Here is a 24,980-nt window from a genome sequence, read left to right as displayed (position 1 = left end):
TAAATCAGAAAGTCTTGTCCTGGAGAAAAGCTAATTTGGAAGAATATTTAATGAGTATTAAATGTTTGAGGACAAACCATTTGAAAAAAAAGGAAAGGGAAGAGATAGGTGAAATGTTCTACAAAGTGCTTTTCATTCATTGAAAAAAAGTAATAAAAATGAAGTCCAAGAAAACTCTACCAAATGATGGATGTGAAAGCAGTGGAAAAGGATCCCTTTTGTATACAAGGAAGGAATGTCCACCCTACAGTGGACATACTGAGGAAGTCCCTTTCAGATTTTCCTAAATTTTTGGCATCTAAAAGGATAATGTTTTACCAGATGGGATGAAGGTTTAGGTGCAGTCTCCATATTTTTGTCTTCAGGTTAAAGGTCTTCTGTCACTTCTCTGGCTGTACAGAAGGCAGGGATAGCCTGCTTATTAGCTCCCACTTATTTCTCAGGGAATCACAAGTTATAATTGAGCAACTGGTCCTGAATATGGCATATATGTTGTCCTGTGCTTTCAAACCTGTGAATCTAATTCACCTTCACCTTGAGAGAATAGGTCAAAAAGTATTAAATTTGTGGTTAATGAACAAATTGATTTTATACAATCAACCACTGTCGATGAAGCATAAATCCAGGTCTTAAATAAAGCTTACCAGCCTGGTTCTTAATTATTTATTAGCACATAAGATTACGAGACATTTGTTTCTTACCAAGTTCGGCAGGGCCAGGATTTATTCTTAAAAGCCTTTTTTTCTTTTGTCTCCATAGCGTGAAGTACAGTCATGTTCTCTGCCAGCACAGTGTGTAGGTTGAAATGTTAACCAGCCTTGCAGTACGTAACTCTTTTCATAGGAAGGGTTTCAGGACTGGGGAGATGCCAGCAGGAGCAACCTTCACGCTATCGAGAACTTCAGGGGAAAAAACATAGCCTAAAAATTAAGTGGTCTCTTGGCTATCCACTTTCCCTGCTTCCCTGGCCATCGGTCTTCCCCAGGAGCTGTGCTGCTGCTGGTTCCACCCTGATACTTCAGCCTCCTAGACAGAAAGGAATTAAATTCATTGTCAATGGGATATAAATTTTTATTCCTTTTTGTGCTACTGACTACAATACCTGTTGTTCTTTCTACTCTTTGGACAGTTCATCCACAGCTAAACCGTTTCTTTTCTAATATAAAAAATGATACATGCTTGCATTTGCATTTATAGTGCTTTAAAATAATAGCTCCAAACCAATTTGGGTTTGTAACCTGCGTGCAGATGCATGTTAACTGCAAAAAACAGGAATCACATCAAGAGCATAACTGCCTTCAGGCTCCTAATTAAATAGCCTTAAAGTAGCCATCTGCAGATACTTTAAAAAGAAATTGCGCAAAAAGATTAACTCCTTAGTTGTCCTTGAAACTAGAAATCTCAAATTATATACACATTCAAATGATATAGTAGTGATGTTTTGCATAGCAGAAGTACCGTGTTCAGCTCTGGGGCCCCCAACGTGAGAACGACATGGACCTGTTGGAGCAAGTCCAGAGGAGGCCACGAATATGATCCAAGGGCTGGAGCACCTCTGCTATGAGACCAGGCTGAGAGAGTTGGGGTTGTTCAGCCTGGAGAAGAGAAGGCTCCGGGGAGACCTTAGAGCAGCCTTCCAGTACCTAAAGGGGCCTACAGGAAAGCTGGGGAGGGACTTTTTACAAGGGCATGGAGTGACAGGACAAGGGGCAGTGGCTTTAAACTGGAAGAGGGAAAATTTAGATGAGGTATTAGGAGGAGGTTCTTCACAGTGAGAGTGGTGAGGCAGTGGCAGAGGTTGCCCAGAGAAGCTGTGGGTGCCCCATCCCTGGGAGTGTCCAAGGCCAGGTTGGATGGGGCTTTGAGCAACCTGGTCTGGTGGAAGGTGATCCTGCCCATGGCAGGGGGGTTGGAACTGGGTGATCTTTAAGATCCCTTCCAACCAAACCGTTCTATGATTCTGTAATTCCCAGAGTTGTATGTGCTTTCCCTTTTTTAATTTTGAGTCTTCTTTCCTCCTTTAAAGTCCCAGTGTGACCTTAAAAATTACAGTTAATGCCAACTAAAAAATGTGTGTGTCCCAATCCATTTTAAGAACTATTTCTTCTCAGGCCAGTTGGTATGGTTGCTTTTTTGAATATGTCTCTATTAGTAAAAACTGCACAAAGGAAGAATATAGGGAAGCAAACCAGAAAATAATATTATATTCTCTGTATGAGTCCATTGGTGGCCTTGTGCAACATTGCCTGCTCTTTGGGCTTTCCATCTTGAAAAAGGCAAGCCTAAGGGTAAACTGCAGATAAAAAGAAAAATGACAAGGCGATGTTAAGTGCATAGCGTCTATGATATGAGGAGAGTTAAAATAGACTAGGACTCTTCAGCTTGGAAAACTGATGACTGAAGGGAGGTGATGATATATAATTTAGTGCATTATAAAGAGATTGGTTGTCTATTACTTGTATCACAGGGTGTAGAGACACTCAGGGAACTTACTGACCGATTCAGCAGCAGGTCTAAAACAACTGCAAAGAATTATATTTCTAAACACAAGAATAATTTTTTTACAGACAAAATGTGTCAGTGGATTCAGAAGCAGTTAAGCAAGTTAATGGTAGAGAGGTCGCAGTGACTATGAAAAATAATGGTCTGACTGCAGTTTCCATCTCTGCTGATTCCCAGAAGATGCAAAGGTGTACCTGGGGAAAAATCACTGGGTATCTGCCTCCTCCTTGCATTCTTTTCCGTAAACATGCTCTGGGGTTGCAGCCAGAGATGGAGCACATGATTAGACAGAGCCTGGGTCTGACTCACGCTGGTTATTTTTATGTTCTTAATGCAGTACAGTCCTTAACATCTAACTATAAACATCATTTTAATTGAAAATACGATTAACTAGAAAAAGCAAATGGCTGTGATTTTTTTTAACTTTCTTGTGGGTTTTTTAAATTGTCTTGAATTCCTCCAGAAGCCAACTTAGACTTTGTTTACTTCTCTTTCCAGCCTTGCCTTAGGATATAATATCAATGGTAAAGCAGAGCCCATTTATTACGAATGTAGGAGAATTGCAGTAGGTAATTAGGGCAAAATGGCAGCTTTTCTAAACTTTTTTTGGCATGACTGGAGGATTTAGATGAAAGATAAAGTAATTTAACACAATTTCATATGATTTGTATGAAGTTACCAGAAATTTGAATGAAAGTTGCAGTTTTGAAAGTTGCAGTGTTTTGTTTCTAAAAATAAAAATAAGGGAAAGGTAATTTTGCATGTTTCAGTAGCAGAAATAATACCTTCAGGTAGTTTTTTTTAATAGTATAATCAAAATTAAAATGATGTTATATATAAAACCTAACACCGGGCTGATGGTAACAACCTTGAGCATCTACGTATATCTTTTACTGAATGTATATTTAAACACAAAAACTACTTGAAACGGATTCTTTTCCAGAAAAGCTTTTGTAGTCATGTTTTCACTCTGGTAATTTTTCTATGAGAGAACGAACTCTTCCTTGTTAAAGAAATGTCATTGCTTTGAGGCATTGACAAAAAACCCCTGCAGGGATAGGGAATGTTCAGCTCATCGATGCCTGTGATACAGCTCTCTTGTAGTCAGCAGAAGGAAGATGCGGCTACATTCAGAGGAAAATTCAGAGCCCCAAAATTAGGCAATGGTTTCTGCCCTGGGTACTCCACATCTTCTCCTGGATCATCTGGTTGAATACTGGAGCTGGGTATCGTGGTCTTCTCAGGACATTTCCATCTTGGTCTACTGCTTAAAGAAAACAACCCACCCCGTCAATCTCATCTAAAACTGAAGATGAAGTACTTAGATTTGCTTTTGTAATCTCATCTGCATTTTGGTTAATTTGTTGGGGTTTTATCTTTTGCAAGAGTCTTAAGATAAGCTGTCCAGAGAAATATTTATTTCTGAACAAATCTTTGTCGAAACTTTTCTTTTTAATCTTCTTGACCACACCCCAGTTTCCTGAAAAACAAGTATTATTAAATTGTTAAAAGAGCTTTACCAAATCAGAGTTTATAGGTTGCATTGCCTGGCCATGCTTTCTTCAAACCGTACATTATTGGTGCAATAATATAATTATGATGGATGATGAAATTTATGAAAATATTTCTTCAGTAGGCTGGTTGTTGTTGGTGGATGATCTATGATGATTCCACTGTGTGGTTACTGTATTTATATTCATTGTGTGTGTTTTCTTTCCTTTAGTGCATGGATCTTCTCTCTCTTTGGTATCCAGTACATCATCTATTTATTCAACAGTGAGTATAATGAAATGAACAATTTAGGTTTATTAATCAAACTTATTGAATTGACTGGTCTTACAGTGTTAATTATTTTTGTCATTCAAGGAGAAGGAAAAAAAAAAAGCAATTTTCATTTGATTGTGTTCTGAATGCTGGCTGCAAAAGAAATGTTTATGTTCATAAAGATGTCTCTGGGTATTTAGCAGTATCCTCATTAAACGCAGACATTAATGACCTAAAAGCAGCAATCTATTTTTCGAGTGAGTATTTTACAACTATGCTAAATAAGTTTTGCTATAAAGGACCTCCGTAGATCTGAGAAGATTTGAACTTCATTACCTAAAGCACCCCAAAATTTGCTGAATAAAGTTATTCCAGCCTTGTATTAATGATTTGCTACTAAAGAAGTTTGAGTAAGTTTTTTAATGCAGAGATTTGAATAATTGTAATGAAGCCATTTGTTCACTATACCAGTAATATTTTTGTCAAAAGAGTGTATTCATTTAGGTTCTCTGATCCTAAAATAAGGCTTACTGGAGTTTGAAAATACAAGGGTTTTTTAAGTGTGTGTTACACTTGCTTATTTTCTTCTAATAGTCTCACGAAGCATTTTCCATTTAAACGTATACTATGGAAGACGTTGCAAGTTAGGACTATACCTGTGCTGTAATGGGGAGGTGAGGCTGCAACGTGCAGACCCTGTCTTGCCTAGCTTTTCTCTAGCTAGTTGGGGTGTTAACTGCAGCAACCCAGGGGCACAGCACGTTCCAGCCCACGCAAGACTGTACAGCAGTGTTTGGCACTGACGGTTAATTCCCAGTGGCTTCACTGCCGTTAATATCCAAGCTAGCCAGATTAAAGTTTTCTCATGTATCCTGGCACGCTACGATCACAGTTTTGGGAGTTTCTTAAAGCGCCTGCATTTTTTTGAAAACAGTGGATAATAATTACTTCTGAAATACGTGTTAATTGAACAGGATCTTCGATTTCAAATTCTATGCAAGTATGATGTACCTTCACACTTACCACACATCCACAGCTGAAACAAGCATATGTGATAAAAGAGTACATGGAAGAGCTTGCTCTTGGAAGATCTGTCGATGAAGTCTGTCAAGCCAGCATAGTATTATTTAGCATTATTTCACGTACATGTTTCACCGTTAGGAAGCTACCTTGATAATAAATTGAAAATACCGCCTTTCATTATTGACCTTGCCTCAAGCAAGGTCTGTATGAAGCCAAAACAGATAACGTATTGTAAGGATGGAAAACAGACCTTTTCCTCTGGGCTTATGTTTATAACCATGAGAGCCCCAAGGAGAGTACTCAGCAGCAGCTGTCTAAGCTTCTGGTTTACATGCTTACTGCCCAAGCACGGGTGACTCTTAATAGTGTGGTTTGATGGGTATAATTTTTGTGGTGGCTGGTAGTGGACATGTTTACATAAGGACAGTGGAGTGTGTAACTTCCTACCATATACTTCTCTTTAGCTGATAACTTTGGTTAGAAACAAGCCATAGTAGCCACAGTTTTATCATGCAGACCACAATGGATGGTCAGTACAACCACTGTGCATCCTCAGATAACTAGTTGTGTGTCCTCAGTTTTTTATCACCACAGTGTCCAGGCAGCACCCAAGTGGGAGTAATTTTATATATTTTTTTCACATCACTTTGGAATGCAAAAATAGGATCTCCCTCCCGTGGAGAGCTGAGCATGGGAGGAAGAGAATTGCCTAGGATCAGCCATGTTCTGTGAGATGCCTGGCTCTTCACAGCCTCCTGCAGTCCCCTATGCACGGAGCCAGCACTTCACCCTTCTACAGTTTGGACTTCCTGCGGGAAGAAGTACTGTACAAGCAGCCTGTTTTCTTTTTCCTGAAGAGTAAATCAATTAGCAGATTATTTTAGATTGAATGTAGATGTGGGAATCCAAAATAAGGAATTCACATTAGAGTTTTTGAAACACAAAAAAAAAATTGAAAAATTTTATAAATTTCTCAGACTGGTTATGTTGTAATATCCTCATATATTTTCCTCCATTTTTATTTTCTAGCCTGAAGAGAAGTGCCAATCAGAGGTAAGGGTACATCATGTGTGACAGGCATAAACATTCTGTCAAGACACTCGGCATTTCGTGTCTTGCTATTTTATTTCTCGATATTATGGTGCAGTAAAGTGCTCTCTTAAAATATATAGATTCGCAAGCTACGAAGAGAGTTGGATGCATCCCAAGAAAAAGTGTCAGCTCTGACAACTCAGTTGACTGCCAATGTGAGTACAACTCTGAGAACAAACACTAACAGGGAATGCATTTAATGCACCACTTACCACCCCAATTTTTCTAAGTGACAAAACGATTTCATGTGTATAACATTCAGTTCATGTTATCTATGTGTTCAAAAACATAACTGCATGCATGTGGCACCTTTCCAAAAATAACATCCTCTGTGCTATTGAATTGTCTTATGCCTTTCTTTAAATACTGAATTATAATATAAATTTGGTTTTATATATATGTAAACCATCTTCACATCTTGAGAAATTGAAGACGGGATATTTTTTTGTAAATAGTGTCTTACTTTGACATTTGAGTGGGATGTGATTCAGATGGTTATAATTGGTATGAATAAAAATTGGTAGAAATGTGGATTGTAAGGCATTATATTTCACTATTGCATAAAGATGTGGGCTAATGGCATGACAGGTAATAGTGCTATAAGGGGCTCTGAGAACTGATGTAAAGTTATGCCTCAGGAGTGGACATACCTGAGTTTTAACCAGTGTGGACAATACTTCTGCTTGTTTCCTCTGAGGAATTTGATGAATAAGTAATGTAAGACACTTGGAAAAAAAATATTTGGAAGCCAGGCAGTATTGAGGCATCACTATGTATGACCCTGAGCAAGTTTATTTGTGTGTTCTGTGCTGTAGTCACAGATAGCAGAAATCTGCAAAACAGAAGCTTGCTAGAGAAATAAACAATTCTAGTATAAATAAGCCACAGATGAATAGGCATCAAATCAGATCATACTGGCATCCTGGTTTGTAGGAATGAATAAACATCAGAACACATGCTACTGAAGAGGCCATTTCTGTCCATCAACTCTCTGATTAGGTGGAATACGAAACTTGGCACAGTAAAGGACAGCTTTCATTTGAGCAGTAACACCTATCACAAGAGGGATTCAAAGGGAAGTCTACTGTGGTGTTCACTGCAGGCATCACAGTGCTTCATCCAGCTTGCAAAGTGGAAAGTGAAAACCGAGGACACAGTTAATAGAGCAGTCAACAGGGCTTTAACTGCATGTAACCACTCAGTCACTTTCCCAAGAGAAAAAGAAAAAAATTTTAAAACCTTCCAAAAATTAAATCTTATGTTTGCTTTTCAAACACAAAGGAGACTGGATACATGAGTTGATTTTCATCCAGAAGCTTCTTTTACATGTGAGAAAGCAGGACTAGATTCTCTTGCATACATTTTTTAAAATAACCCAGCTTGTGTCCTTCAAAGAACTGGTCAGCTTTGCAACTCATCTAGCTCTGCCTTAGTTTTGTGGCATTCTTCTTCATACAGTGTTCAGATCCCATAGGCTGTTACTCAACCCAGGAGTTAGTAGCATGTCTCCAAGAGTAGTGAGTAGCACAGGCCACTCTGTGCCTGCCCCAGATGCCATTAATTTGCCTGAGAATTTGTGCGTGGTGACTACCACTATCTTTGTGGAGAGTAGTTTTTAACATATGCTGCTGCTGTACATTTTGGTTTGTTCTGGGGTCATTTGGGTGGGTTTTTTGGGGGGTTGGGGTTTTTTTTCCCCCCAAAAAAAGTTAGTGTCATTTATTATTTTGATAGTATTCCATTTTTGCTTCATTCACTTTGCTAAAATTTTGTAGTTTTTTTATTCATGCTATTTAAACTCCTTAGACTTGGACCTGCCCCTTATTTGTCCATAAATCAGCAACGGTCTCCTGCAGAGATGTTGCTATAATTGTCCTAGTAATATATTTCAGTCTTTAGCCACCTCTTTTCAGAGAACTTACTCTTTTTCCATGTAAAAGGCCAAGTCTGTCCCCCAAAAAACTAAGACTAATAAATGCTGTTCATTAAGACTCTGCTTTATGGACATTTCCTTTACGCAAGATTTTTTTAATAAAATGCTTTTAACTTAGGCAATTTGAATTCATCTCTTTATTAATTTTTTCCTTGAATTTTCCTGTATAGACACTGCAGCTTTTGTTGCTTCTCAGGCCATCAGGGGCAAGAATTTGAAAAGGTTTTGCTCCAACTAGGAAGTGAAGATTACTCTTTTTCCATAGCTCACTGAACAATTTCCAGATAGGAATAAATTCAAGGTTCCTGATCTGGTTTTGAAAGAGAAACTTTTTCTTAAGGTTCAGGTCAAAGCATTAAGGGTTTGTGTCCCATTATTAATCCATGCGGTCACGCTTGCCCATTTCTTTTTGCTTTTTCAAAGTTTTGCTGAGGATTCCTGAATATCAGTTTTGTTGTTCCCTGTTCATCCTCCCCAACAGAAGCTTTGCAGTCTGTGTTTTTAAAATAAATATTTAGATTTTCATAGATGTGTAGCATGAGGGCTTAAATTACTTTTTGCTATTTTCTCACAGTCTCAGCTCTGCTTGTTTTCATAGGGGCTGATGGGAATGAGAGATGCACATCCCCCTGTTATTGTACTGCTCACGTTTGTTTTCATTGTGAATGTGAGAACAGTTATTTAGGATAAGTCAGCTGTGTGCTGCTGCTGAATAAGTCTGGAACAGATCTGTGAAAGGTTTTGCTCTTCTGTATATATTTAGATGAGAGAATGTCCTTTTCCGCTTGGAAAGATTTCGCACAATTTTACTTGTCATTGTGTGTATAGAATTATTTTTAATAGAGAGATAAAATATTATTTTCTGTGGTTAGTGTAGATTATTATGGCTAATGAGCCAAATGTATATTGAACTATGGCTGTGTGCAGTTATTTGTGCACATGCATATAGATACACATGTATATCTATAAAAGAGTGCCATGCCATGGCACCAGAAACATAGTTCCCTTTTATCAAGTTCCTTTCCATCCTCTCAATCTACTTTTCCTTCCTTTTACTTCTCAGTCATTTTCAATTCCTAGCTGATGTCCTGAATATGGTTGACACTGGGTTCTCCATGCTTCATGGGAAAGGAAAAAAGGGTAATTGGGCAAGCACCAGGAGATTTTGGATGATATTTAGCACGTGGACCTTGGTTGCAAGCAAGGTGCACTCAAATATTGGAGAAGTATTTGAGTTAGATGCAGGTATATCAGCTGATAAAGCATCTGGCAGACTGGCTACAATGCTGCAGTAGTCCTGTCTCCACCCTTATCCTGCTCTGCAGAGAAGGCATGTCTGGATTGAACATCCTGGCATGGCCTTCAGAGTCCTCCTGTTGGGGTAGCACAGTGAGAATCTCCACCTGGGCCTTCCAGCATCTTTTTGCCTTAAATACCCGCAAGAATAGTCATCTAGTTGGAGGGAGGTTTCTGTCTGGCTTTCCTCTATCTAAAAACTTGCTTTATGTTTTATTTACTATTTTCTATTTGATTTTGCTTTTTAGGGTATCCTCCTAAAACTTAGGAGTGGTATTTGGGGGTTTTTTTATGTTCTTTGGGAAAGGATTTAAGATGTAAACTTTTTGTGAAAAGCTTTGTGGCAAGAATTACCTTAACTGTGTGTGAGGGTACCTGAAAACTGTCACTAAGTAACTTTATACATGCTAATAATGGCCCACATAAAAAATCAAAGATCAAGTCTGATTTCAAAAATGAACAGCAGGAGATGCTTAGAAACGTGGATGGATTTGTCTCTTTTTCCTCTCCACATTTTGTGATAGGAGGTCTTTTCATGTCATTGCTTGCAGTAGCTTGGGGACATGGCTAGATAACCAAGGACATCCTTCCATGCCTTTTTGGTATCGAGAATACTTTCAGGTGACAAGGTGTATTCCCTAAAGTGTCCTTTAAAAGCCTCAGTTACTTAATCTGGGAGATATTTAAAAAAAAACAATTGAGTCTAATATGTCTTTCTATTTCAACAAAATGGTAACATGTGTTTTCCATTTGTCAAAAAATCCATGCAGCTTTAAACAATTGAGAAAAATTCACGAACTGGATTAGTTTGAGATGTAGCTCTTCAAAGGACCTTAACTCCTAGGGACCCAGGAGCTGGTTTTGTTCTCGATGTATAGGATTGCACGTTTTACAGAATAAATGAGTATTCCAACCTGGAAAAAAATCTCACTTAGCTACTATGTTAGAGTATGTCTAAGGTAACTGTCCTGTCTATTGAAATCATGGTATCAAAGAAGTGGACATAGCAGCTGACTGAGGAGCCGTCTCCAGGAAGTCTCCTACTGAGGTGCCAGGTCACAGTATTACTCCTACGTCTGTTTTCTAAAGGGTTTGGTAGCAGCTGCTGCCAAGCAGGGCATGGTTTATAGCCTAAAACTGCATCATTTTGTAATGTGCTGCTAGTAGTAGGTGTACATGAAAGGGCTGTCATTTTCTAAAATTTTGAAATTGGTCTGTTACCTTTGGCATTTCTGATTTTCCACAGTTAAGTTGTTCCTGGTAATTTGTTTGCAAGCATTTTCACAACATATGCTCTACTCATTTGACCTTTTCTAATCAGTGTGATTTTCTCCATATCATTTACACAACAAACAATGCAGTGCACTAGGTGGTCCATTTAAATACCTGCAGAAATATCCTTGTTTGGGAGGAGAGAACAAACTGCTTCTACGTGGTTTAACTTTCAGGCTCACCTGGTGGCAGCATTTGAGCAGAGCCTGGGGAACATGACGATCAGACTGCAGAGCCTGACGATGACAGCGGAACAAAAGGCAAGCTTGAAAATTACTTAGGGAAGTCTTAACTTCTCTTTCCAGCGTTGTTGCTTGTGCTCTTTCTCTACTCGTGAGGGGGAAAAAAAAATAATCACATATGCCGTTTGCTTTAGTTTCCTCAATTGTGGAGTCAGAGTAAAATGTCATAAAAATTCTGTATGAAGTACTCGTGTTGTGCACTGGGATGTTGTGGCAACTGATCAGGTTGTTTCTATAAATTGTTGCTTTGGACATAAGTCTTCAGTATTGCACATTTCTGTAATAAATTTCTTCCCAGTGCATCCATACATGTGCATGTTCAAGAGAAGCACCAAGAAAGATCCTTGCAAGACAGGCAACACAGGGTTTCGAACAGTATACTTGGATACATGTTATTTCTGTATTACAGCGCACGTACATTTTTTGTGTCATAACGGCAAAGCTATTTTGCAGCCTATTGAGGGTCAGCATTCCCAGGTATACCGAACCTCATTTTCATCGCCTTGTACATACATATTCCATAAATCCTCTATCAACTACCAATGCTCAGATTGAAATGTGGCTTCTTTGGAGCAGTTAGATACCATCTGCATTTTCAAAGTATCAGCGTGGGGTTTTTTTCCTTATTCAAGGACTCGGAACTGAATGAGTTAAGGAAGACGATTGAACTACTGAAGAAGCAAAATGCTGCTGCCCAGGCTGCCATCAATGGAGTCATCAACACACCTGAGCTCAACTGCAAAGGTGAGAAGCAAGCAGCATGTATAGCAACTATGCAGTGCTCATGAGATCTTAGTCCTCTTGGTAACAGCTGATGTAACCATAAGAGATCAGCTTTGTCTCATGACCATGTGCTAGTTGCTTGCTTAGTATCATGTGGAGATTTGAAATGCATATCTGTGTAAATAGTGTGATAAATTCTACAGAAGTCAATGGATGTGTTAGGCACATGAGAAGACGTTTTCAAAGCTTTTCCACCTTCAGTGCGACCTCACTGAATTTATTATAAGCATATAGTAATTCACCCATCTAGATACTGATGGGAAGCAGCAGGGAGCAGAGATCCCCATTTCAGAGCTGTCAGACACTTGGCTTTATTTCCTTTGGTGTTTTCAGTAACTTCATAGAATCATGGAATGATTTGGGTTGGAAGAGACCTTAAGAGACCATCCAGTTCCAGCCCCCATCACCTTCCACCAGACCAGGTTGCTCAAAGCCCCATCCAACTTGGCCTTGGACACTCCCAGGGATGGGGCATCCACAGCTTCTCTGGGCGACGCGTGCCACTGCCTCACCACCTTCACCATGAAGAGTCTCTTCCTAATATCTCATCTAAATTTTCCCTCTTACAGTTTAAAGCCATTGCCCCTTGTCCTGTCACTCCATGCCCTTGCAAAAATTCCCTCCCCAGCTTTCTTGTAGGCCCCTTTAGGTACTGGAAGGCTGCTCTAAGGTGTCCCCGGAGCCTTCTCTTCTCCAGGCTGAACAATCCCAACTCAGCCTGGTCTCATAGGAGAGGTGCTCCAGCCCTCGGATCATCTTCGTGGCCTCCTCTGGATTCCCTCCAACAGGTCTGTGCCCTTCTTGTGTTGGGGGAATTTCCAATATAAAGGCTGAACACAGTCCTGTCTTATCACATTTCTCATACTTACCCTAGTAATTTACACTGGGATAAATGTCTGAAGGAAAGGTTTGAAGGGTCTGGGTCTGAGATTTTAATCTCTTCACAAGAAACGAGGATTAACAGCAGTGCTTTGAAATATGCAGTGTATCCATTGGGGTAAGTGCTTGTCAAAGTGCTTATTTCCCTAAGTGTTTCTTTGAGATTGCATGATTAATACCAAATGTCAAATTTCTTACGTAATTTTGACACTGCCTCCATTCATATTCAGGACCTGGAGCTGCTCAATCCACAGACCTGCGAATCCGAAGGCAGCACTCTTCGGATAGCGTCTCCAGTATTAACAGTGCTACCAGTCACTCCAGTGTGGGAAGCAACATCGAGAGCGACTCAAAGAAAAAGAAGAGGAAGAACTGGGTGAGTGTATTTCAACAGCTTGCATGAGGTTTTTATAAAATTGTCAGAACATGCACGGCGAAATCTAGCCGCTCAGCTCCTCCTTCCTCCCCTCATGCAACAGGTCAGCACAAGGACTACGCACTGTTTAAATCCTGTGTAAACTCTCTTTTGAAGGCTTAATTGAGTCCTAAGTGATGTATATGCTTGTGTTGACTCTTCACAGGATTGAATTCTAGCTTAACAGCCAAAAGGCCAGTCTTAAATGAGATATAGCTGTCAAAGATCAATTCTGGCTAAAAGTAATATGGTGTCCAACCCCTTAGGGAAAACGACATCTATCATTGAAGTAAAACAAATCCACAATGAGAGATCATTCTTACTGGCTTTTTCTCTTTTTGGCTCATAGGGCTTTCTTTTAAGTGAACATGTTGAACACTAAGAACTCTGTTTTGAACATTACTGTGGAGTTCTACAACAAAAAATACCAATCTTTATATATTTATTGTGATGGACATTTATTTTGCAAGATTTTGCAATACTTACCTGTCATTTCCCATTTTTCCTTCTTTGCTCATCATGTACTATGTACAAGGTACCCTGTACTGGAGGAAAGGTACATTATATTAAACTCCATTTTCAATTAGACCATAACTGCCTTAGTGACCTAGTCTGACTGTAGTTTGGACTAAAGTCCTTAGATCCTTTATTGTAGCCAGTAAAGCAATCCACCCCTTCCTTCCTACTGAATTTAAATCACCTGGATCTTTTGGGTGTACAGATAAATCTGTATAAATACAAAATGTGTTTTGAACTGGTAAAAGCTTGATTTGTATTTGTGCAATATCCTCTCAGAAATGTTTGAAACTCCTGAGCTGTAAGAAACAGCTTCCTGAGCAGGTTCTTGATTTTATTTCTCTCTTATCCTGGTGGTTTCATTTTGATATCTTGCCAGCTCCTTCATAGCAGTAGTGTTTCCACTCTGCCCCTTAAATAATTGATTGAATGGAAACAATGTCATCTCCAAATCCTTCTTGTGCTGGATTATACATTAGTTTCAGACAAAGTAAATTGTAACTTTTAAATTGATAGCAACTCTTAAGTTGTGACACAAACCTTTCGTAATCATGAAGCCTTGGTTAAGATAAACACTTTTTAAATTTTTGCCTTAGCTTCTATTCTTTGTTATGGTAACCTAGTAGATATTATCCTACATCAGCCTACACGTCTCATTCATCAGATGACTATTTTTAAAGAAGGTTAAGGAAACATCCCTTTATTATAAAGAGAAATAAAGTTTTCATGAAACAGAAGAAACAGGACAGTATTTTTCTGTTGTTATTAAAAATAAGTACATCGTTGCTGTAAAACAAAGATTGGAAATTAAATCAGTAATTTACTGAGAAAAATATGTAAGTTGAGTCTGATTCACACTTTATTTATTCCACAAATACTGAGGAAGTTCTCAACCAAGATCTTTTTGTTATATATAGCAATAATGCAGCTGTCCATTCAGAGCTGAAACACCAGATTTTCAGCATTTCTCACTGTGGGAATCTTTGTCTAGTTTAAAAATAACTTTCAGCTCATATTAAGCCAGCCTGTTTAGAACATGTAATTTGCAATAGCGTTAAACGGTGTTCACAGAGTATCCTGAGTTGGAAGGGACCCCGGAGGATCATCAAGTCCAAACCCTGACTCCACCCAGGGCAACCTAAATGTTAAACCATATATCTAAGAGCATTGGCCAGATGCTTCTTGAACACTAGCTGTTCAACTGTAACTTCAGGATAACATCAGTTTAATCACATGAATAGTCATTCTTTATGTTGTTTGGAAAATGGCAGTTACATTTAAAAAGATTATTTTAGTTGCAGGTAGGTAGAGAAGATGCAGTCTTTTCACCTGGTCATATACCTGTTCCTGCAAGCAAAAACGCAATATTGATTTGGCTGTTGGCCAAAACATTCTGTCTCAGCTAAGGAGAAAATATAATTTAAATAGTTAAGAGATTTGGGTCTGGTGTTTCACTCCAGTAAGGCAAAAAATGACCATATGTTCTTTGAAACACCTGGTTTTGGAAAATCCAGGGTTCCAGTTTTGAAGTAAGTAACTGTTGGTCTTTGTTGATTATTGGTCATGTTTGTCTTAGAAATCCAAAGCTTTCCTTATCACTGGCTTTATCTGTTAAAACATGTCTTTTTTCCTTCCCCCACTTCCTTTTGCTTGCGCTTCTTCCGACAGGTCAACGAGGTAAGGAAGACCTACTTTAAACTATGAGATACGAAGCTAACCCATCCATTCACATCACTAACCATTTCAGCATCATTAACTCTGTCTGAGCCACGTTACATTATAGCTGCAAGTTGTTACATCATCACTGTAAAGCTTGTTGCACTGAACAGAATTTGCTATAAAATAGTTATCTTAAAAATAGGAAGCATTGATATCCAGTCCTATTGACCTTATTAATCTCATAAAATAGTTAAGGAAAAAAAGCTTTTTTAATTCTTTTTCACCCATATTAAAATATATGTGAGTATGGCTGTATCATTTGGAGTATTTGCATGTTAGAGTTTTTACTCTGTGGCTTTTTTTGCCTGATTTTATTCTTAATGATGTGCCTACTGTTGTGGTCTTGTTTTTTCAGTTACGCAGCTCCTTCAAGCAAGCTTTTGGTAAAAAGAAATCTCCCAAGTCAGCATCTTCTCATTCAGATATTGAGGAGATGACTGATTCTTCACTACCTTCTTCACCAAAGCTACCACACCATAACTCCACTGTTTCAACACCGTTGCTGAGAGCTTCCCACTCCAATTCTCTGTAAGTGATTTTTAAAATTTTAAATAGAAAATGGAGTGGAAGGCATCTTGCTGCATTGGTAGAGGAAAGGAGAAATAACATGCTTTGGAGAGATCCAGTGTTTTCCATGCTAACTTTACAGGACATCTCTAGGCCACTTTACAGAAACAAGAAAAATGTACCCTATGCCATCCTGTCCCCTTTGCTTCTTCTGTCTAAGAATCTGCACATCTGTATAAGCCCTGCAAGACCCTGACAGCTTTCAGCTACATGCACTGCTAAAACCAGCTGTTCACCAGGAAGCCACAGCAGAAGACATACTGGGCCAGACAGGAGTGTCCTGTAGATCAGGGCTGGTCTGTGGCCACTGCTCAGTCCTTCTCCCAAGCATCACTTCCCTTGTCTCGCAGAGGGGGCTGTGTTTTGCTAAGTGTTTGGGCAAAATCCTTAACCCTGTCATACTGGCAAAAGGATGAGCAGAGATCACACTTCCAGCAACTGCCTATTTTGAATGTTCTGTAGTTGAAGGAGATTACAGGCAGAGGACAGAAAAATTGAATTTATATATTCAGGGAATTAAAGATATGTAAGCTGACTCCCAACCCAGCACCTTTGCATTAGTGTCCAGGAAGCCAAAAATCATTGCATCAATACTGTAGTATAATTTAATGTTTCATTGGGGTGCTCTTTCGGCAGAACATATTGAGTATGAAGAGTATTTATAACCAGGGTGGCCTTGGAGTGCAGAATTAATTGGGTCTCTTGCTGTTAATGAAACAAGCCAGGCCAAGTCTGGGATTTTGTTTTCTCTGTTGGCTAGAGACAGTGCATATTGTACTAATCTGCTATGATGCGTTCCCAATGAAGCTGACAAATTCAGATAAAGATAAGGATTTACTGGAAATCAAACAGCATGGTTTAGTGATACAGCTGAACTCGTCTAACAGCTTGTCCCTGATGAAGGGAGATGATCCAATTCTCTTTTCTTCTGTACCTCCCTGGCCACTGTGCCTCATCCTTCCCTTGCACTGGCTCTGCTGCTTCTCAGACAATTCCATTGAGCCGATGCAACGTGTTAAATTATGTGAAAAGTAATTTTACAGAAACGTGGACAGGTTTTTTTCCCCACATTGCTGGGTTGGCTCAACTCAGGGGTCTGATCGGACTCTGATGAGTGCCAGAGCTGGCATAAGTATGGGGGCATGACAGCAGCACAGCCAGGAGCAGGCTGAGGAAGAGGAGTGAGAAACAAATGTTCTCCTTTGGGTAGCAGCAAGCTATTGTATAGGCTCGTCTGTATGACTAAACCATACCCTTCTGCTTGTGTTTGTATGAGAACAAGATGTAGACTTTAAAGTCAGGACTTCTGCTGTGCTGCTTAACTCATTCTGTGTTCATGGGAAGGTGACAGGCAACCTTGAGGCTTCATTTTGGCCACTTGTGAAATAAAGTTAAATAATTGCTGTACTGCACTGTTTTGAGTTTAAACTCACATTTTAGAATGTGCTTGGAAAACTTTGTAAAACAGATTTTGTCTTAATTCTGTCAGTAGCTTCATCACTTGAGTAGGGTAAGTAAATACAGAAAGTTGTAAGAGGCAGGATTATGAAACATATAATTACCAGACAGCCGCGCAACCTTGTAGATGTCATGCAAAGCTTCCAGCCTGATTTCAGATCAAATGCGTTTGAGTAAGTACCCAAACTTGAAGTTTTGCCTGTCGCTTGTTTTCACATGAAGTAGTTTCCAGCCGTATAATAGCGATGAAATGTTAGTAGCGGAAGATAATCCCCCATGAATTTTTTTAAGCTTCTCCAGTCTCTCAAACCTAACTGAGTAAGTTTCTGGTGACTATAGCAAATTGTGCTTTAGAACTCTAAGGCCAGAAAATTGTCAAATGATGATCCCATCTATCGTCAGTCAGAATGCTATGTGCATACATCTCATTTTGACGTGAAAGCCAAAAGGCTAAACATGAGAAAAGAGTAAATATGTGAACTGAGGGAAGGATAGAGCACAAGTAAAATGTGTATTTTGGCTTATTGGCTTTGTGATGAGGAAAACATCTCTCATTAACCTGATTTAGGGAGAGACATTTTAAATTAAGTCTCCCTCAAAGCATGCAGCTGTGTAGCTGATCTTTATATAGATACACTTACGGATGTGCTGAAATTTTATTCACCTAGAATCTTTTTTTTTTTGTGGGAGGAGGGAAGAAAAACGCCACCCAAAATTTTTTAAGCATGAGTGCTTTAAAGCGAGCAGGAATTTATCACGCTTGAATAGGTGTAGAGTTCCAAAGCCCTCCAGAACAGTTCAGGGAAACCCAGCTGTGCACACCTGGTGAGCTTTAAATCTGTCTGTAAACTCATCAATCTCCAACTAACTGCTGTTACTGCCTGCACCCCCTTAATTTATTTAGAGATTGGCTTTAGAAGTTTTCCTTTATGGTGACTACCATGAAAGAAATGAAGACTATCCAGTAACAGGTGATTTCCAGAATTCTGTTTCAGATGCTGATTAAAGAAAAATAACCGACAGACATATTTATTTCACTACTCTCTAATGTTTCCATGACCTATTTAATATCTGATTTATGGTATCACTAACCCAATAAGCCGAAACTGTTGCCTGCTTTCTGCAAAATGAAAGGGTGTTATTCCTCCTTTACTAATAAATGCTGGAGAAGCACCACGTGAAAAGTGACAAATGGTCTCATTCAATGTCTGCTTTTCAATCTTCTCCAGTATTTCTGAGTGCACCGACAGTGAAGCTGAAACAGTCATGCAGTTACGAAACGAGCTGAGAGACAAGGAGATGAAGTTGACTGATATTCGTCTGGAGGCCCTTAGCTCTGCTCATCAGCTTGACCAGCTTCGGGAGGCGATGAACAGAATGCAGGTAAGAAATATTGCAGTCTATGTTGACGTGTTAAAGATTGGCCAACTTGCCACACAGTAAAGATCTGAAAAGAAGGTAAATTTGAAGTTTTTGAATGCTCACTAAAAGTTGGGTTTAGCTTTGTGCCAGTGTTAAACCTTGTACCTTCATTAGAAGTCAGCTTGAACACATGAACTCTGCTGCCCTCAACTCTGCTGCTCTAACTGTTTCAACCCTAAAAACCTGTGGGGAGATCGTTTTGTTGACTGTCAGCAACCTCTTAAAATGCTCCCATGCTCTCTGCCTTAACATAGCTGCATTTCAATATTTAGTGAATTCCCACATATTTATGTTTTCTAGGATACTTTGAAAAGTTTCATGGAAGGGACGTTGTAATAATTAAAATCATTAATTTATTAAAATAAATTAAAAAATTGTGAAAATGGCATTTCTGCTAAACTATTATTTATTCTTAAGTTACTTATGTTGCTGTCTTTTAAGTGTGTTTTCACTGTGCCTTCTAACTCCTGACTTGTCTTTTCAAGAGTGAGATTGAAAAATTAAAAGCAGAAAATGATCGGCTGAAATCTGAAAACCACGGCAGCTGTAGCAGGGCTCAGTCTCAGGTTTCCATTTCATCCTCTCCAAGACATTCAGTGGGTCTCTCTCAACACAGTTTGAACCTCACGGAGTCAACCAGTCTCGGTGAGTTTAATGAGAAAGGCAGTGGGCAGGTTTTATCCTGCACTTGGAAGATTTGATTTGGTTAGCCATGGAAAAATGAAAGCATGAAAATTATTAACAGTTGAGGTGTGGAAATATGTCAGGAGCTGGCACAAAGCCTTCTTTTAAAATGTCGTCATAGGTCTGCTACGCCCTAGGTCGGAGTTGTCCAATTATGACCTCAGCTGCGAAGAGTCATGTTTAAATCCATTTAATGGCATACATTTGCCAGGGGATATAATGTAGGAAGGAAAATAGGGAGTAACTGACCAATAATTTTCAGTGACCTTCACTTTTTAAGAGTGATACTGGTATTTGGTAGGGAAGTCAGTAAACCTGGTTCTTGTGTTTTACCTTGGGGCACATGGAACCCAGATGTGTTATGTTTGACTACAATAAATGTATTGACATAAACCAGAATAGTCTTCATTGTTATTAAGATACAGCTGTGAAGCTGTTGATGTTTTCTGTTCACAGACATGCTGCTAGATGACACTGGAGATGGCTCTGCCCGGAAAGAAGGAGGCAGACACGTCAAAATAGTTGTCAACTTCCAGGATGAAATGAAATGGAAGGAGGTGAGTTGTGTTTTGTCCCCAGCTTTGAAATATCAGTGACTTTGGAATGTGCCAGGGAATTCAAATGCAATTTGTTTTGGAGGCTCCTATTTGCAAAAGATTTTTTAAAATTTTCTCAGCAAAATAGTTCATTGGTGTACCTCTAGTGATAGTCAAGGCACTCGGCTCCCTCCCACTTCCTTGGAACTGCTGAGAGCCAGCACTGCCAGTTCAGGTTGTCTCTTGGACTCACCTGCAATAGCTTTATATTTTGCAGTTTCTTATTGGTGCCATCAACACTGGCCATGAACCGTGTCAGTTACACAGGATTGCTAGACTAGACCGTGTGTCAGCGGTGTAGGTGATAATGTTACAATTTAAGCCTTTCACTAATATCTCTGGCCGCTCTTTTGATGTGAAGGAGGTTAGCAGACTGATCTGTACCTTGGGCTAGCATCTGTTTAAGACTGGTATCTTAAAAGCTGCACAAAGCTCTTGGGCCTTTTTCTTAAACTTCAATAAAAATTTAACTAATAATGGAAAGGATCCAATGTGTCGATAGAAGGTACACTGAAATGCTAGAAACATGAATATTCCTGAAGAACTTAATGGATCCAAACTGGGAGATCTATACCTTATTGTTCTAGTTCAAGTTGTCCTCTCTGGTACAAGCATCCCATTTTGAATGACATCTTTCAGATGTTCTCCATTTGCAAGTAATGGAAAGAATCCTAAATACCCAAATACATTTCAGATACTGTAAAATTGCAGCACATCTCGTGTGTGTGATGCATGCATGAATGTACTACACAATCTTTACCAAGCACTGACTTTGCTATCTCACATGATGAGTACTTGTAAAAGTTTATTTAAGAAATAATTCCATGTCTTTTGTAAAGGGGAGACAAAAATTTGAATAATAAGAAATAAAATTGACTCAGCAGATCTTTCCATTAAATACCAATTTTGCATTAATAATTGCAGCCCTGGATAAGCAAATTAACAGTAAACCTGTATTGCTAATTCTATTGGACTCCACTGTGCCCACAGTCGGTAAAGTTACCACGTGAAAATGATTCCTTACCTTTTAGTTGATCTTGAAGTCTTATGATAGAAATCAGGTTTTCTTCAATGAATGTTTCACAGTGCGTGCACATAGAGAAGAACAGAAAAATGAGGTGCATTATGGGTTTTTTTTAACCTGCCTTAGAAATCTGAAACAAACTTATCAACTAAAATGCAGTGATATACCAAACATAGCACAAAAATTTTTATATATAAATATATATAAAACTGTCTTTCTGTATAACTATTTATACATATAACTGTGTATAATTTATATATATATATAGATTTAGATTTCTATGTCCGTGGCAGCATTTATAGAAGTAAATAGGATAAGCCTTGCAAATGCAACATATTTGATTGTGAATTCGTGGAAAAACGAACATGCCATGAACTTTTATGCCTAGAATTTTCCTAAGAGTCTTTCTGTCTTTTTGCTAAGCTGTAATCCTCTCAGAGGTTTTTGAATTGTTTGTGGATTGATTAATAAAGACCTTTTACTTAACATTAGTACCACTTAAGTATCCTTTAGATTTGTGACTCCAACACTATAGAAAATGTTGCGTAGGAAAGAAGGATTTCATATAGCATTCCAAATTCATCATATAGAGGGTAAAGATGCACCATAATTTAAAAAAAAAAAAAGGGGAAAAAAAAGCCAGCATTTTGATTACAGACTTGTCTGATACAGTTATGATTTATTTAACTCAAATTCACGTTTCTATGCATTTAGGATTCCAGGCCCCGCACCTTCCTCATAGGCTGCATTGGAGTCAGTGGCAAGACCAAATGGGATGTTCTGGATGGGGTTGTAAGGCGATTGTTTAAGGTTAGTGAGTACAATTTGCTCTGTGCTTGAATTCTGTTAGATTCTGATGGTACCATGCAATATTTAACTTGCTGTGATTACTACTGTTATAGCATAGAACAAAGTCACAGAGATTTCAATGCTGCCTAACTTCTCGTCTCCCTTTTTCACCCTAGGAATATATCATTCACGTGGATCCCGTGAGCCAGCTAGGACTGAATTCAGACAGTGTTCTGGGCTACAACATTGGAGAAATCAAACGCACAAATAGTGCAGAGACACCTGAGCTGTTGCCCTGTGGCTATCTAGTTGGAGAAAACAACACTATTTCGGTTACCATCAAAGGTAATTGTGCTTGACCTGTCTGTTGTAGTACTCTCACTGATTACAGTTGTGTTTCTTTTTTCCATCTCTGCCTTTTATTTACTGGTCCTTCTGTTTTCATTTGATAAAGACAGCACTTAGAGTATGGTAAGTCTATAAATTCAGCAAATTTTCAACCTGTAACAGTAGGAATAATTACATACACAGCAGTTTTCTCCACATATCTTGAACAGATGGCTGGAGTTGTGCTGGAGGAAACCTCACACCACAAGGGCCGTAGTGGAGTTGTTTGAGCAGCAAAGTGCTTTCCAAATGAATAAAGACTCAGAATTTCATTACCTGTTTGTAACAGCTATAGTTGTTATTTCCTTCATGCAGAGTAAAAAAGAAATTCTTAACTTGCCTGATTGGTCTTGCTGAAGAATCCCTCCTTAGGCACCAGGAAGGAGGGATCTCAGAATTCATGGGACACCTTAAAATCTGGATTTTTTTTTCAAAATGTATGGTTTTCAGAATTCTCATCAATTTCATTATATCATACTGATAAGAATTTAATAGTTCTATTTCTCATATGGTTTGCTTCTCAGGGAGCCATTTTTATATGAAAACTATGCTCTGAAGGTAGGTTTGAGGGAAAAATTCTCAACCTGCTGCATTTTGAATGTGTATCAGTTTGCTCAAAGTTACACCAGTGAAATCCTGAGCATAGATCTGCATATGGACAGTAGAGTATTTGAGAGCATTTTTGAAATTGAGAGCAACTTTGAAAGTTGGCTGTGGCATTTGACTGAAAGTAATTTGATTTTTGAATATTGGTGTAAAAAAATGCATTACCTTAGGTAGCAAATCAGAGGGCAGGAAGACAAAATAAGCCATGAAATATCTCAGTTTACTGAGGCTTGATGTGAACCCAGAGTATTATGCTTACTTAGAATACGCTGTCCAGTAGTAAATCCCAACTGAAGTATTGCTTAAGGTCTAGCCGTATCTGCAAAGGTGCAATCTGATTTCATATTTAACTTGCATTGGCTTGACTTGTACTTTGAAGGTTCATATGTGGTAACAGTTTTCAATGAAATAGAAATGTATTTAATCAATTTATGGAAAATCACTTACATGTTCCTTTGAGATACAAAGCTGCCTATATAAATATTTAATATTCCAAGTAACCACTGAGGTGCAAACATTCCTTTGTGTGATCTGGCAACTTTCCTTTCTGCTGTGTATTTTGAAGCACTGTGTATTTTCCCTGAGCCAATTCTGCCTAAAGTGACTCCTGACATTGCGTAAATGCTTATCAGTAGGAGTTTTACGTTAGAAGAGATAGCTATCAGCATACAGAGAAGGAGTTTAATTACAAGCGTTTGGGAAAGTGGGGGGAGTTGATGATAACTGGGTTTTTTTGTCTACTGATTCAAAAGTAAACAGGTACATTCTGGATGAATGTGTACCGTACGTGGCGAAACACTGCAAAATGGATGGTTTGTGTGTGAAAAGTGTGGCCTGGCATTATTTCTACAGGAACTTTCTTCGGGCCTTAGACACTGTAGGATGCTGCTGAGTACTTTGAAAACTGGGAGAGCTGAAGGAGGATCCAGGCTAAGCCCATAGGTCACTTCTGCACTTGTCTTACCAGCTTTTTATGTGCTCCTCTTGACCATGGGGGATGCCAGAGTGAGGGGGGGATTTATCGCTGAAGTGAGAAACAGCTTGGTCAGGTCAAAACTAAATCTGTTGTTTCTAAGTGTTATTTTGGGGTTTTCTTCTACTGTTACAGTCACAAAATCACATTTTTTCAGTTCTCCAGTGTGCCTGTCTAGTCATTTAAAATAATCTTGATTTGTTTGCACTCCACTAACGGGATTGCTTTGCAGCATTACAACTACTTAGTGGAGAAAAAAAAAAAAAAAAAAAGAAATAAAAACTTTAAAAATGGGAATCTCACTAAATGAGGAATCTTTTCCTGTTGCAGGTATCTGTGAGAACAGTTTGGACGGTCTGGTGTTTGAATCACTGATCCCAAAGCCTATACTCCAGCGTTATGTCTCTCTCCTGATGGAACATAGGCGGATTATCTTATCTGGCCCCAGTGGCACTGGTAAAACATACCTAGCAAACCGTCTGTCTGAGTATATGGTCCTTAGAGAGGGCAGGGAGTTGGCCGATGGCATTATTGCAACCTTCAATGTGGACCATAAATCCAGTAAGGTGAGGAAACGGAAAACATCCTTGCACAATTAATGCTACCGTATATCAAAAATGAGAGACTACTCCTTTGTTAATCCATCAAAAGCTGATTTTAAATTTATCTTTCTTTTTAATGCATTATGTTAATCCTGAAGAGAATAATATTTAAGATTTTTCAGAACTGCAAGTTCACCTGATTATGGGCCTGAAATAGCAGGCTTCCAGGTGTATATTTAAACACCTAAAGGTGCCTTGATTTTCAAGTGGTTAGGAGCCTGAGAACTGCTGAGGAAGTTAAACACCTGCATAAAATGCCCAGCAACTTCAGCAATCCATATTGCATGTGGGCATTTTTCCAAAAACCCTCAAATGCATCTCTAGGCTGTCAAGAGTTTCTGCAGCTGCAAGTGTTTGCAGTTGTAATCTGCGTATGCTGGGTTTGGAGTGACTGTTGTCCAGACACATTCCGGCTCTGGTAAGGCATGTCTCTGCT

The 24,980-nt window shown here is 38.9% G+C and overlaps 1 protein-coding gene across 1 annotated transcript in view; it reads left to right on the top strand.

Moving 5' to 3' along the window:
- LOC104167852 (neuron navigator 2-like) overlaps window positions 1–24,980 on the top strand; it is a 102,163-nt gene that overhangs the window by 67,855 nt on the left and 9,328 nt on the right. Inside the window, 13 exon segments of the mRNA XM_009708242.1 lie at window positions 4,226–4,278; window positions 6,319–6,342; window positions 6,462–6,536; window positions 11,059–11,142; window positions 11,757–11,868; window positions 13,017–13,162; window positions 15,792–15,964; window positions 18,691–18,844; window positions 19,369–19,528; window positions 20,024–20,124; window positions 21,902–21,997; window positions 22,153–22,321; window positions 24,273–24,508. Coding sequence (XP_009706544.1) covers window positions 4,226–4,278; window positions 6,319–6,342; window positions 6,462–6,536; window positions 11,059–11,142; window positions 11,757–11,868; window positions 13,017–13,162; window positions 15,792–15,964; window positions 18,691–18,844; window positions 19,369–19,528; window positions 20,024–20,124; window positions 21,902–21,997; window positions 22,153–22,321; window positions 24,273–24,508 — 1,583 coding nt within the window.

Source organism: Cariama cristata, unplaced genomic scaffold (assembly GCF_000690535.1).
Source record: "Cariama cristata isolate BGI_N322 unplaced genomic scaffold, ASM69053v1 scaffold3249, whole genome shotgun sequence".
Classification (NCBI taxonomy): domain Eukaryota; kingdom Metazoa; phylum Chordata; class Aves; order Cariamiformes; family Cariamidae; genus Cariama; species Cariama cristata.
The sequence above is the reverse complement of the archived record's forward strand: the minus strand, read 5'-3'. Positions and strand labels throughout refer to the sequence as shown.